This window comes from Nannobrachium achirus, assembly GCF_963921795.1.
Source record: "Nannobrachium achirus genome assembly, chromosome: 21".
In the NCBI taxonomy this organism is placed as follows: domain Eukaryota; kingdom Metazoa; phylum Chordata; class Actinopteri; order Myctophiformes; family Myctophidae; genus Nannobrachium; species Nannobrachium achirus.
Genome location: NC_137828.1, coordinates 2,042,063 through 2,056,405, shown reverse-complemented (window position 1 = coordinate 2,056,405; position 14,343 = coordinate 2,042,063). Strand labels below are relative to the sequence as shown.

At 41.5% G+C, this 14,343-nt stretch overlaps 1 protein-coding gene across 1 annotated transcript in view; it reads left to right on the top strand.

Moving 5' to 3' along the window:
* Window positions 1-5,198: 5,198 nt before the first annotated feature.
* tfr1b (transferrin receptor 1b) overlaps window positions 5,199-14,343 on the top strand; it is a gene marked incomplete at its 5' end in the record, with an annotated part of 53,883 nt that continues 44,738 nt past the window's right edge. The window contains 3 exons of the mRNA XM_080752386.1: window positions 5,199-5,231; window positions 9,946-10,195; window positions 11,040-11,298. Coding sequence (XP_080608512.1) covers window positions 5,199-5,231; window positions 9,946-10,195; window positions 11,040-11,298 — 542 coding nt within the window. The remainder of the gene's footprint in view (window positions 5,232-9,945; window positions 10,196-11,039; window positions 11,299-14,343) is intronic.

Sequence of the window (14,343 nt, the reverse complement as noted above, 5' to 3'; positions counted from 1 at the left end):
TGTTTTTAATGAATCTATCATGGTTTTTTAGTTACAATGTGTGTGTGTGTGTGTGGAGAAAAGCCCATAAGGTGTTTCCCTGTTGAAAGTGGAATATCCCTTTAAGTAAATGTACTTGGTTACGTCACACCTCTGCACACACAAACTACCTCTGTCTTACACGCACACGCCACCTTTCAGCACACACACACACACACACACACACACACACACACACACACACACACACACACACACACACACACACACACACACACACACACACACACACACACACGTGAGTGGGTTGTACAGTAGCTCCATTGTAGCAGGGTGTCAGAGTCCAGGAAGAAAATAAATAAAAACATTTCCTTACCTGGAACATATTTCCACACGTCCCCATCTGTGATGTCTTCTATTCATCTGTGATGTCTTCTATTCATTCTATTTGTCCGTTAGTCATCAAAGAATAAAAAATCCCTTTAGGGCAGGGTTTTTCCAAGTGGGTGACGGGGCACCCTGGGGTGCCGCCACGGCAGTCCAGGGGTGCCGCGAGATCATTTGATAATATTTGGAATTTATTTGGACACTTAAAAAATATTTGGTATCATTTTAAACTTGAAGTACAAGCTCGTTTCGAGCTTGTAGATCTGCTACTTTAAAGCCCAACGGACAAGTACGTTTTTATTAATGCACTTGTCCAGAAGGATGTATTACTTGTCCCTGACAACCGGACAAGCCTTAAATGTCAAGCCCTGCTTTTGATGTGACTGCTGTAGTTAAAAACACACACAGTTAAAATACGGAGACAATCGGTTTCTGCCCGACAACAAGGATAAAGATAATAACAGTGAAAACAAAGGGATGATCAGAGGGTCATTTTAACCCAGGGTTTGTTCATAAACATTTCCCAACGTTCCGACAACAGAGTCTGTTCTCATGGAATGCAAGGTCAGGTTTATGTGAGTGAATTTAGCCAAGGACCTTTTGGAGCACAATCATTTTTATCCCACCATTTTTTTGTAACCAATTTTGCCAATTGCCTAATCTGTAGCTCTGCTGTCCCTCTGCCAGCCTGGGCAGAGCCCTGAACTGAGCTCATGCTTCCTTCAAAGACTGTAAAAAAAAAACATGGACGGTGCGAAGCCATTGGTTTCTAAATGACGTTTTTTTTTTGTCCCTTGTATGGGTGTCGCCGTCATTGTTTGAATGGTACCCCAGGAATCATAAGGAATGCTATTGGCTGCCAACGGTCACGTGGAACCGCAGGGATACATGGGAGAATGTGGTGTTGAGCCTCCCGAAATACAGCACACGAAGAAGAACACAGCAGATCTACAGATCTACAGCAGATCTACAAGCACACAACGCCTCGCATCGCGAGGCGTTGTGTGCTTGTAGATCGGCTGTTTTCACTAGTTTTGTGCGACAGTCTAGTATGATGAAGCAGGGCTTTGCTTTACCAAAAGACGTACACATTTGAAACTTGGAGATACGAGGTTTCTGCCCGACAGTGACGATATTTTAGTGATTGGAATGGTTGTTCAAGTGCAGCTAAACTTGGCATGTTTAGTAAACGTGCCACAATTAACAATAATGCATTGCACCTGTGCAGCTGACCTGCGGAACCTGGGAATATACCATTCTGTCAAGATGGGGAGAATACAATTATAATACCTTGTTAAAGTGACCATAATGTTAAATGTTGCATTTGTAGTTATTTTACTGTAATTTAACAACATAATAACCAGAACAGATAGACAAAGAGACATTCATGGATTTATATTTAAAAGTAACTTTTATTTCCCCCCCTGGACCCAGGGTATGGCAGCTGCATACCCCTGCCATACCCTGGACCCAGGGTATGGCAGCTGCATACCCCTGCCATACCCTGGACTCAGGGTATGGTAGCTGCATACCCCTGCCATACCCAATCGACGCCCCTGCATACAGTACAGGGTATTTCAGCTGGTTGGAGGCTGGTTCAACTCAACTGCCTTTCACTTCCTTCACATCCTGTGTGGAAATAAAGCTGCTCTTGAGAAAGCACCCTGTGGTCTGAAGTGGAGGAAATACTCTTAATGTTTTACTCTGAGTAAAAGTACTGACTGTTGCAAGTAATGGATTACCTGAAAAGTACTCGTTTCGTGTCCCTGGCAGAATGTCTCTCAAACAATGTTGGAAAATAGCAGATCTACAAGCTTACATGTTGTAGTAATCGAGGTATATCATTTATAATAATATAAGGCTGAATGTATGTTTTGTAATAATACTCTAATCTGCCTACAGGATTGATAATTGGAAATATTACAGTCAAGTAAAAATAAATTGTACTTGAGTAACTTTACTTAGGCTAAGTCACTCACACTCACACTCACACTCACACACACACACACACACACACACACACACACACACACACACACACACACACACACACACACACTCTCTCTCTCTCTCTCACACACACACACACACACACACACACACACACACACAACCTGTCATCAGGCTGTAATTCAGCTTTGAGAGCGCAGTGGTGTCAATTCAGTAAAAGCTAAGGTATGGCAACATGACTGGTGTCTTGCACGTGCGCTGTCATGTTGCCATACCTTAACAACAGTAGGGATGTCACCGAATAATCGATTTTCGAATATTCGTTAGATTAATCAATATTCGATTTTAATATTTCATAATCGAAAATCGAAAAAAAAAAAAATTTTTTTTTTTTTTTTGCTTAGTTAGTTAGTTTCAACCAAAATATAGAATATAGGCTAACACTAGTATTAATGATAATAGTAAATGGCCATTGATTTATTATTCACACCAGCACCAACTGTAAACTGTAGACAGAGTGGAGCACAGCAGAGTGGCAGCTGCCTGCTACACACTCCCCTCCCCCCCTGTCTCAGACACAGGTGTGATTGATTCAGGCTTGATTGTTTGGTACTTGGTGGCCATCATCAAAGAAAAGGGAAAACAGCGTCCTCTGTATTGTAAAGCATCACAGAATCTGTTCTTGAGAGATTAGGTGAACAGTACACTGGCACACTAAAAAGAAAGATGAAGAGTAGTAGTTAGGCTACCAATTACCTGAAGAGCCATGTTGTACATATGTAAATGTGCATTGAAATCCAGTAAAAAAAAAGAAAAAAAAAATGTTTTTTTTTTTTTTTTTTTAATAAAAAAATAAATAATTAATTATCGATTTTCGAATAATATTCGATTATTGCTATAGAATAATCGATTTTGATAAAGGTCCATTTTTGACATCCCTAAACAACAGGCTCACAACAAATTCATTTTAGGAAGTATGTGGAGGGGCCTTAATTATTTTATACTTTAGCTATTGAAAAATAGCAGATCTACAAGCTCACAGCGAGCTTGTAGATCTGCTATTTTTGAAAAAGTTGGGAAAATGTGTGCAAATCTTTGAACATATGTATTTTTAAAGCGAACGTTTGTATCTAAAATTTAGCTTCTGGGTGGTCCCTGGAACTAAATATTTTGAGATGGGGGGTCCCTGGCCAAATACATACAGTACCATTTTGGGGGTCCTTCACATGAAAAAGTTTGAGCACCACTGACTATTTTTCAATACTTAAAGCACAAAATAATGCATTCCCTGTCTAAATGGGTTAAACCCCCTCCTCCCCCTATGAAGAACATTCATGGCGAGCCCCCACAGTGAATCCTTGTACCCAAGATTTGGTGTGACTTGTAAATAGACTAAGCCCCCATGCCCCCCCCCCCTTTCTCTGCCTTTTGTATTTGATGTTATGCTTTTGAAACTGATATTATCCTAGATAAAGTACTATGTTCTATCCGTCTGTCTTTCAATGTTATATGAGATACTTAAAGTGTGGTTCCTGTGGAAATAAGCCTCGGCTTTCTAGGATCTCCTTTTAGTTGACCTTGTACCATAACGGACGCTTGAAAAGGTCTCCCTTCCTAACTTAGACTGACGGAACTATTGCTGTATTGACTTTGACCTCTAAGGACCTTCCAGGGAGAGTGCTCATGTGCGTCTTGCGGTGACATGCTTCCTAGTTTCTTCTTCTCTGAGCTGTTTTTTTGTTTTGTTTTTTTCGCACTGATTTTTGACATTGCACTATTAGGTTGTGTTGGTAGTTTCTGAGTATTTTGCTTTGTTTAACAATGACAGTGAGATACTTGTTGCACTAACTAGCATTGACTGCTATGGTCTCTTTTGTAAGACACTTTATGTATATATACTTATATTTAATTCGCCCCCTCTATTGATGCACCTTCTCTTTATTGGTACTGTACTGCTCTTGTTTTTTACTCTTATCTATCTTTTTTCTTACTTCTCTGTAACTTTGTAAATAACTGTATACTGCTGTGCTACAACTGGACAACGGAATTTCCCCCTTGGGATAATAAAGGTATCTATCTATCTATCTATTTGTACTGTCATGAAACTGTACTTGTTTCTATTGCAAACTGCTAATAAATTCTTCAATCAAAACAAAAAAAAAATACCCCTGTCTGTTAGCCAGGGCACCTTGCCATACCCAGTTGACACCTCTGTTCTCAAGGTTTAGTCAGTGTTGACAGAAAACACCGTGACGATGTGAGAACAACAGAGCAGTTTCTCAGCAGCTCGGTTGCATCTCAGTCTGTCTGTCTCTCTTTCTTCGTCCTTATTATTTGGTCTTTACTTCTTGTTTTTACCTTATTAATATTTGTCTTATTTTCTCCTCACGTTTTTTTAGTCGGGTCATTTTTTTTCTCTCCTTACCCCTGTCTTTTTGTTCGGTTTTCATTTAATTTTTATCATTTTATTTCTCCTCACGTTTTTTATTTTATTTTTTATTTTTTTCTTCCTGTCTGTTCCATTTTTTTTTCTCTTGCGCCTTTTTTTGACGTCTCACGTCTGACTTGTGGCGGGAATAGTTTTTTTGTGGTTCAGTGTTTTTTATCAGCGTTTGAGGAACGCACCGTGTCAGGTAATCATTTTAACCATATGTTTTTTTGTAATACTTTGCCTTTTCAAAAATAGCAGATCTGCTATGTTTGAAATAGTCATTAGTCATCGTCGTTACTCAACCGTCTTTCTTTCCTCTCTCTCTCTCTCTCTCTCTCTCCCTCTCTCTCTCTCTCTCTCTCTCTCTCTCCCTCTCCCTCTCTCTCTCTCTCTCTCTCTCTCTCTCTCTCTCTCTCTCTCCTCTGTCAGGGAGAAACTCATGTCTTCCATGATGGATCAGGTCAGAGCAGCCTTTAACAACCTGGTAAGTTTTTATTCATCCATGTTTGTTTGTCTGGAGCAGTGCTTCTCAACCTTTTCAGGCTGTGACCCCCAAAACAATAATATTTTAACTGGGGACCCCCAGTTAAAATATTATTAGCATGTAGATAGCATGTAGATCTGCTATTTTCACAATTTCTGTCTCTAATATTTGACAATTTGGCCAATGTTTAATTTGTCATTTTAGAGGTGTTAAAAAGTCCACAAATTGTCACTTTAGAAATGTGCAGATACCCTCTATACCAGGGGTCTTCAACAGGGGGTCCGCGACCCCTAGGGGGTCCGCGGAGGTACTGCAGGGGGTCCGCAAAATTATTGCAAAAAAAAAAAAAAAGATGTTAAAAAATAAATCATGATTCTATCCATTTTGAATAGCTTGAATACATGATTACTATGCAATTGACAGATTGTTGATATTATTGACATTGGTTCTCAGTTAATAAGTAGTATGTTTAGAAATGGTAGTGGTACGGCCCACCCTGCTCGCTGTAACTTGTACTTGTTTAAAATAAAAAATATGTTGTAGCCCCGACCCCCCCACCCTACGAGGTGGTAGGGGGTCCCTGCTCCATCTCCCCATCAGTTTGGGGGTCCCCGGCCTGAAAACGCTGAAGACCCCTGCTCTATACACTTAAACTTTATGTCGGTTTGTTTACTGTTGAGAGAGAAAACAATGTTGCACATTAAGTTAATCATCTGGGGACCCCCCAACATAATTTGGGGACCCCCCTGGGTGTCCCGACCCACAGGTTTGAGAACCCCTGGTCTAGACCAGGGGTTCTCAAACCTTTTTTGGCTCAGGGCACCCCTATTAACACATTCCCCGCCATTTAACAATACCTTCGTACTCTATGGTGCCTCTGGTCTCCATAGACTTCCATGTAATTCATAGTGCACGGATCATGCACACCCATGCCTAGATAATGCACCACGTGTGTCCACATTGCTCACAGCTTTCAAACAAAAAAATCCGAATGGAAATCCGTTCAGGCATTCATGAGATAGAAGCCATTATGTTTTCCTAAAATGTAAACAAAGATGGCTGCCATGTTTGATAGATGGGGTTGCTATGGGGGTTAAACATGCAATTTCGCGATTTCTATCATGCCTACTACATTTTTTGGGGTCCAAATTTTTTTTTGAAAAAACATTTTTTTTGATTTTTTTTTTTTTTTTTTCCAAAATGGCGGAAATTCTCGGGACTATCGGGCCTGGCAGGGAAAGACATTAAAATAATCTCGGGACTATCGGGCCTGGCATGCAATGAGTTAATATTTCTTTCATCCGAGGCACCCCTACATTATTATATTCCTAATGTTCACTCCCAGCACCTTATATTTATAGGATACTTTAGCATTTATGTTGTGAGGAAAGCGAAATAACAGCCATAACTTTGTCGTTGTGTGCTTGTAGATCGGCTGTTTTCACTAGTTTAAATCGTTTTTAAAATGGTTTTGGACATACAAGGTTTCCACCCGACAACGACGAAATATAACTCATGTAATTGGCCCACTGGCTTGTCACTTGTCATGATCTGAAATGGCAAAGTAGCAGCAGCGCTATAGAGAGATCTCTCTCTATAGCACGCAATGAGGGCCTCTCCAACTCTTTTTTCCCGGGCTGAATCAGGGGCCCAGCACGTCCCTGATTTACCCCACTGGTGGGTAGTTTCCACTCTCAACAATCACACACCTCTTTGCCCATAAATAGCTGATGTGAAAGTACAGTACAGATAATGGGTGATCCATATGAGGCAGTGTGGGTAGTTTCCAGTGTGAAAGGTTTCCGCTCTAGTTCTTAAAACCCATTTAGGCCTAGAATTATTGAATGCTTTAACTATTGAAAAACAGCAGATATACAAGCTCACGGCGCGGCACCGAGTGCCGCGCCGCGAGCTTGTAGATCTGCTATTTTTGAAAAATCATGAAGATCTGTGCAAGTCTTGTGCTGAATATATCTTTTTTTTTTAAAGCGAACATTTGTAAGTCAAATATTTGCTCCTGGGGGGTCCCTGATATAATTTGAGATGGGGGTCCGTGGCCAAATGCATATCATTTTGGGGGTCCTTCACGTGAAAAAGTTTGAGCACCACTGACATAGTAGTCTCTCAAGAACAGACTAACTGAGCTCCAGTTAAGTGAAAAGGACCTTTTCTTTGACGATGGCTGGCCAGATTGCTGACATAGAAACATAGGTTTTAAAAAAAAACCTATGAAGGATTCAAAAGACACTTAACACGTTGCAAGCCGCGGCAGAACCCTCTGAACAGAGGTAGCGCCGAAGAAATAAGCCATTTATTTACAAACATGTTTTAAAAAAACAAAGCCCACATGATAACAACACGTACTGGAGTGCTCGACACAGCGTACATATTCATCCTGCAGAGGTCGGCGATCTTACTTTGGCGAGGCGGAGGGGAGATCAATTCCATTCGTTTACGTGCGGCGAAGCAGGGAAAGGAGCGATAGAGAAGCGGCGCCCGAACGTGATTGAAACCGCGATCCACGAACAGAGACAAAGACCAGCCATCTTGTTTGAGCTTCTTGCTGAGTTTCAACACTGGGGAGAGGATGAGGCTCCTCCTGGCCAGCCATCCATCCAGAATGTGAGTCAACGGCGTGGCCTGCTGGATATTAGGAGTATCACACCCAGCACCAGAAAATGACTGTCAGAGCATATTAACCCTTTCAGATCGCTCCAAAAAGACACAGAGAAGAATTTCCGATGTTTTTTTTTTTTTTTATTATAATTTATATCAAAAGTCCGGGAATAGACGGCGTGGCTGATGGGACCCAGTAGGAAGTCCGAGGGAGTACGGCCAGGCTTAGAAGGTGTTAAGAAAATCGGGTCAAAATTCAAATTATTTTTCAAAAATAGCAGATCTACAAGCTCGCAGCGCGGCACCGTTTTTCAATAGTTAAAGCATAACATAATGATACACAGTCATGTGTACCCGTTCTGAATGGCTTAATGTATTCCTGGAATGAACCTGTGGGAGGTTTAACTTTAACCCTCACCTGGTGAGATGACAGAGCTGATAACACCAGCTTAGAAAACATGTTGGACCTGAATGTACACAACGCTCTGACTGACATTAGAGGACAACTTAGGTTTTTAATCATGTATTACAACTATATCCTGGTGGTATTATTATTACTAGTATTAATTAATCATGTATTACAACTATATCCTGGTGGTATTATTATTACTAGTATTAATTAATCATGTATTACAACTATATCCTGGTGGTATTATTATTACTAGTATTAATTAATCATGTATTACAACTATATCCTGGTGGTATTATTATTACTAGTATTAATTAATCATGTATTACAACTATATCCTGGTGGTATTATTATTACTAGTATTAATTAATCATGTATCACAACTATATCCTGGTGGTATTATTATTACTAGTATTAATTAATCATGTATTACAACTATATCCTGGTGGTATTATTATTACTAGTATTAATTAATCATGTATCACAACTATATCCTGGTGGTATTATTATTACTAGTATTAATTAATCATGTATTACAACTATATCCTGGTGGTATTATTATTACTAGTATTAATTAATCATGTATCACAACTATATCCTGGTGGTATTATTATTACTAGTATTAATTAATCATGTATCACAACTATATCCTGGTGGTATTATTATTACTAGTATTAATTAATCATGTATTACAACTATATCCTGGTGGTATTATTATTACTAGTATTAATTAATCATGTATTACAACTATATCCTGGTGGTATTATTATTACTAGTATTAATTAATCATGTATCACAACTATATCCTGGTGGTATTATTATTACTAGTATTAATTAATCATGTATCACAACTATATCCTGGTGGTATTATTATTACTAGTATTAATTAATCATGTATCACAACTATATCCTGGTGGTATTATTATTACTAGTATTAATTAATCATGTATTACAACTATATCCTGGTGGTATTATTATTACTAGTATTAATTAATCATGTATCACAACTATATCCTGGTGGTATTATTATTACTAGTATTAATTAATCATGTATTACAACTATATCCTGGTGGTATTATTATTACTAGTATTAATTAATCATGTATCACAACTATATCCTGGTGGTATTATTATTACTAGTATTAATTAATCATGTATCACAACTATATCCTGGTGGTATTATTATTACTAGTATTAATTAATCATGTATCACAACTATATCCTGGTGGTATTATTATTACTAGTATTAATTAATCATGTATCACAACTATATCCTGGTGGTATTATTATTACTAGTATTAATTAATCATGTATTACAACTATATCCTGGTGGTATTATTATTACTAGTATTAATTAATCATGTATTACAACTATATCTTGGTGGTATTATTATTACTAGTATTAATTAATCATGTATTACAACTATATCCTGGTGGTATTATTATTACTAGCCTACATGTAAAAAAATATGAGCCCCCTCACAATTTTCAAAGGCCCCCTTAAAGGGATATTTCACTTTCAAAAAGTGAAATATCCACTCGGTGCCGCGCTGCGAGCTTGTAGATCTGCTATTTTTCAATAGTTAAAGCATAAAATAATGACACGCAAAATGTGTACCCGTTCTAAATGGTTTAAAGGTCTTTAGATCCTTATTAAATGTAAAATCTTCTCTCTGTCTCCACCTACAGATGAACAGTGAGCGCTACAGCCGCTTCACGCTGCAGCCCTCAGCAGAGGGGGGGGCGGGGGCAGCGCGGAGCCCCGCCCACGTGGAGGTCAAGCTGTCCAATGGCGTGGCGGCAGACGACACGGCCACGGAGGAGGAGGGGGAGGGGCCTGACGGAGTCTCCGCCCCCTCCTACCAGCCCCACCCCCCCGGCCACAGGAAGCAGACCCTGTGTTTCATGGCTCTGGGCACCGCCATTCTGTTCGTGGTCGGTACGTAACACCAGTAAGACTCCGTAATCAGGAGATAAGCGACCGTCAGGTCGCAGCGTGATTTTAGGGCAAAATGTGTAGGAGCAGTGTCCAAAAATGTGTTCGAAAAAATCGGCCTGACGGTGGCGCTAAATGGGACAGATGCATGTTGATGACATGAGTGTAGACATACTGTGTAGCGATTTGCGTGATTTTAGGGCAAGAATTGTAGCAGCAGTGTCCATAAATGTGTTTTGCAAGAATCGGCCTCATGGTGGCGCTAGAAGAGGGCCGTGTGAGAATTGATGGGTGTGTGCAAAGTTTGGCATGGATCAGGGCAACGGTGGCGGAGATATGAGCAGGGCAAAAGTGTGACGTGTGACGGACAGCTGGTGGAGGTTTTGACAGTAACTGCGACCTGACGGTCGCAATTAAACCACTCAAGTTTTTTTCAAGTCAACTCGACTTACAGTGAAGTCGTCGTTGAATCGATCCGTCATTTTTATGACATCATATTGACGGCGGGGCGGAGAAACCACACTGACACACTGCTGTTCAACTTGAACCTCCACCAGCTGTCAGTCAGTCTGTCACACGTCACAACGTCACACTTTTGCCCTGCTCATATATCCGCCATCGTTTCCCCGATCCATGCCAAAATTTGCACATACACTCCTTGGCTGCCAAACCACAACCTCCCCATCAATTCTCAAATGACCCTCTTCTAGCGCCACCATGAGGCCGATTTTTCAAAACACATTTTTGGACACTACTACTACAGATTTTGCCCTAAAATCACGCTGCATCTCCCGATTCCAGTGGTTTGTGGGTAAAATCTTCTTCTTCTCTCCTCTTAATCTCCCAGGGTTTCTGTTGGGCTATGCCAGCCATGCCACCCCCCACCATGAGGGGGAGCCACTGAGCTGTGCCACGCAGCAGGGGGGCGGGGGGGACGGGGCCTCCGGGGACGGGGGGAGCGTGACGGCCACACCGGGGACCCCGGGGACCCCCCCAGGGACCCCCCCAGGGGACCGGGGGTCCTCTGAAACCTCTCTGGACTGGGAGGACATCACCACACTGCTGAAGGACCGGCTGAGACCTGAGGCCTTCGAGGAAACTCTGAGGTAGGAGATCAGCACATGATCTTTGCTTTTGGGTCTCCATCCGGAATCATTGATCCCTAATTCTATCACCAGTTAGACTCCCTAATCGGGAGATAAGCGACCGTCAGGTCACATGTATACACCGGGGGCCGTTGAGTGGAGCAGTAGCTCATAGATCGGCTACTTTTGACCATTTTCCCATATTCTTTTCCCCGGGGACCCCCTGGGTGCCGGCCCCGTCTCTCCCGGTGGCTGGGTGGCCGAGTTACAGCCTTTTTAGCGGGCTGCAGTGGCGAGGTTCCGCCGGTAGGTGGCGCTCTACGAGCGGGTGTCTCCGTGCGGCCGAGGCGGACGCGTGGGTACCGGCCCCGGCTCTCCCGGTCGCTCCTAGGACGAGTTATGGCATTTTATGTGCGCTGCAGTGGCAGGGGGTCCTCCACTGGGGGGCGCGACCACTTTTGCATCCGTTCTGGAGCACCAGGAGTCGGTGGTCCCCGGGAATTCCCTGTGAGCAGCCCTGTAGGGGGGGTCATTTGGTCATTTTTCAACGTTTTGGCACGTCACCAGGGGCAACGGTTGCGGAGTTAAGAGCAGGGGAAAAGTGTGACGTGACGTGACAGAGAGACAGACTGACTGACTGACTAGTCTGAACTGAACTAGTCCGGCCGTAGAGAGCCGTTGTTCACTTGCGTTTTATTTTGAAGAGCCCTGGAAACCACGTGCGTGTGCATGTTGTGTAAATTGACGATTTCAAAATGGACCTCAGTTTGGTTGCATTCGGTCGTTAAACTAAAATCCTAACCGCTGTTCGAAACGTTGTCAGACCCCGTTGTCAGATTATTTAGATACGTCAATAGTACATGGAAACACTTGGTTTTCAGTGTGGAGATTTTATTTTACTGGTTTAAAGGGTAGAGACATTTTGCTTTTCTGATGGGTTTGGTTGTCTGTATTTAATCAATTACTGAGCCATCTAAAAAAAAATAATATTGTGTAAAAAAGCATGCAGATGAGAGCTGTCACAATGCAATTAGTTTTTTCGACTCTAATTTGAATATTAAAAAAATGGATTAGAGTTGAATACCGTATTTTCCGGACTATAAGGCGCACTTAAAAGCCTTTAATTTTCTCAAAAAACTACAGTGCGCCTTATAGTCCAGTGCGCCTTATATATGGATCATTCATTGACATTGACATTCCCTTTAGCACAGCTCCATCTGTTGGATGCATAACGCAACGGTAGCGTCTATTATGTGCGCCTTATAGTCAGGTGCGCCTTATATATGAAAACAGTTTGAAAATAGACCATTCATTGACAGTGCGCCTTATAGTCAGGTGCGCCTTATAGTCCAGAAAATACTGTACTTAAATTCGTTTTTCTTGACCTTCAATTCCATAAACAAAATATGCTTTCATCGTGTCACAAATGATCAACAATGATTTTCACTGCACACAGAGAGTTCTGCCATCATAGCCTACATGTAATCCCCCGTGCACGCACTGTGTGTGTGTGTGTGTTGTGTGTGTGTGTGTGTGTGTGTGTGTGTGTGTGTGTGTGTGTGTGTGTGTGTGTGTGTGTGTGTGTGTGTGTGTGTGTGTGTGTGTGTGTGTGTGTGTGTGTGTGTGTGTGTGTGTGTCACCCGACACTGTTGTTTAAAGGGATAGCTCACTTTCAAAAACACTTTTGGTCACACACACACGCACGCGCGCACACACACACACACTACAAATCACACACCGTAGCCACCTGCGTCGACTCAATAACAGCCTTAGACCAGCTGTGTAACACCTTAAACCCTAGGATCAACTAAACGGTGACATGAGCTGTTAGACGCAGGAGAGCAAAACCACACATGAAACACCGGTCCCTTACAGAGATGGGAAGTAACGAAGTACAAATACTTCGTTACTGCAACAACGTATTATTATTATTTTTTTCAGGTATGATAAATATATTATTAGTAAACAACAACACCTTCTTATTCCCCTATGAGATACAATAATCCATCACAAAGAAATAAGACAGGAGAGTGATTCAGAGTGAGAATGGAATGTTTACTGGAGAGAGAGAATTCAAGACAGGTACAGAAATAATGGTTCAATGGTTCGTGCTCTCTCTGACAAGTGATGTTTTGACATGAGTATAAGTATGGTCATTTGGTCAGTCAATGGATGACGTTTCAACAGTTCATAGGATGTTCCTTGTCCACAAGTGGGTTCCATACGTGGCAAAGAGTTCATAGGTTACTGAAGAGATGTCCTTCACTGGTGTCTGCATGACACCAGGCTGAGCCTTATAAACCAAAACAATTGTCATTGTTTTAGGTACAGGCTCCATGGCAGTAGATAAGGCCTCATTTCTACCAGACAGAGACCTTGTAGGTATGGTACATGACATTATACAACAGGTAGTGGGGCTCTCAATGGAAAACAGGCTCTCCAACCGTGCATATAACGAGCACTACTGCACGGTCTCTCATCAAGTAAAGAAATCAGCTGCGTTGGTCACGAAAGACAGCAAGCGCTCCTCTCTCTCGCTAGGCTAGCGGTTTTCATGTGACGTTCAGGGACATGGTAGCTAAATGAGGCTAATGAGGCTATTGAATATCTTAATTACAATGAAATTAAGTTGACATGTTTTTTTAAGGGCAACAGTTGTATAATAGCAATATTACACTCGAGGGTGTGGGTGTATCGTAATTATTGTACCGACTGCGTTGCCGCATATATTAATATTGCTTAATTATAGCATGACACAGTCTAAGGGTCAGGTGGTCAGTTGGTCATCAATATGAATTGATAAAAAGATGATATGAACCACAACAACATACCTAACAAGGTATCTGTACTTTACTGAGTATTTATTTTCCTGAGTACTTTTTTTTAAACTTTTATCCGTTACATTTTTAAAACAAGTATCTGTACTTTCTATCCGCTACATTTTCAAAACAGGCTTGTTACTTTGGTTTTAATGCTAAATATTAATGTTGCGCCGCTGCGCGGCAGATCAAACAATGATCAGAGCGCTGCTGCGTAGAGGCTGCGGTGACGTTCTGGCCAGAGCTT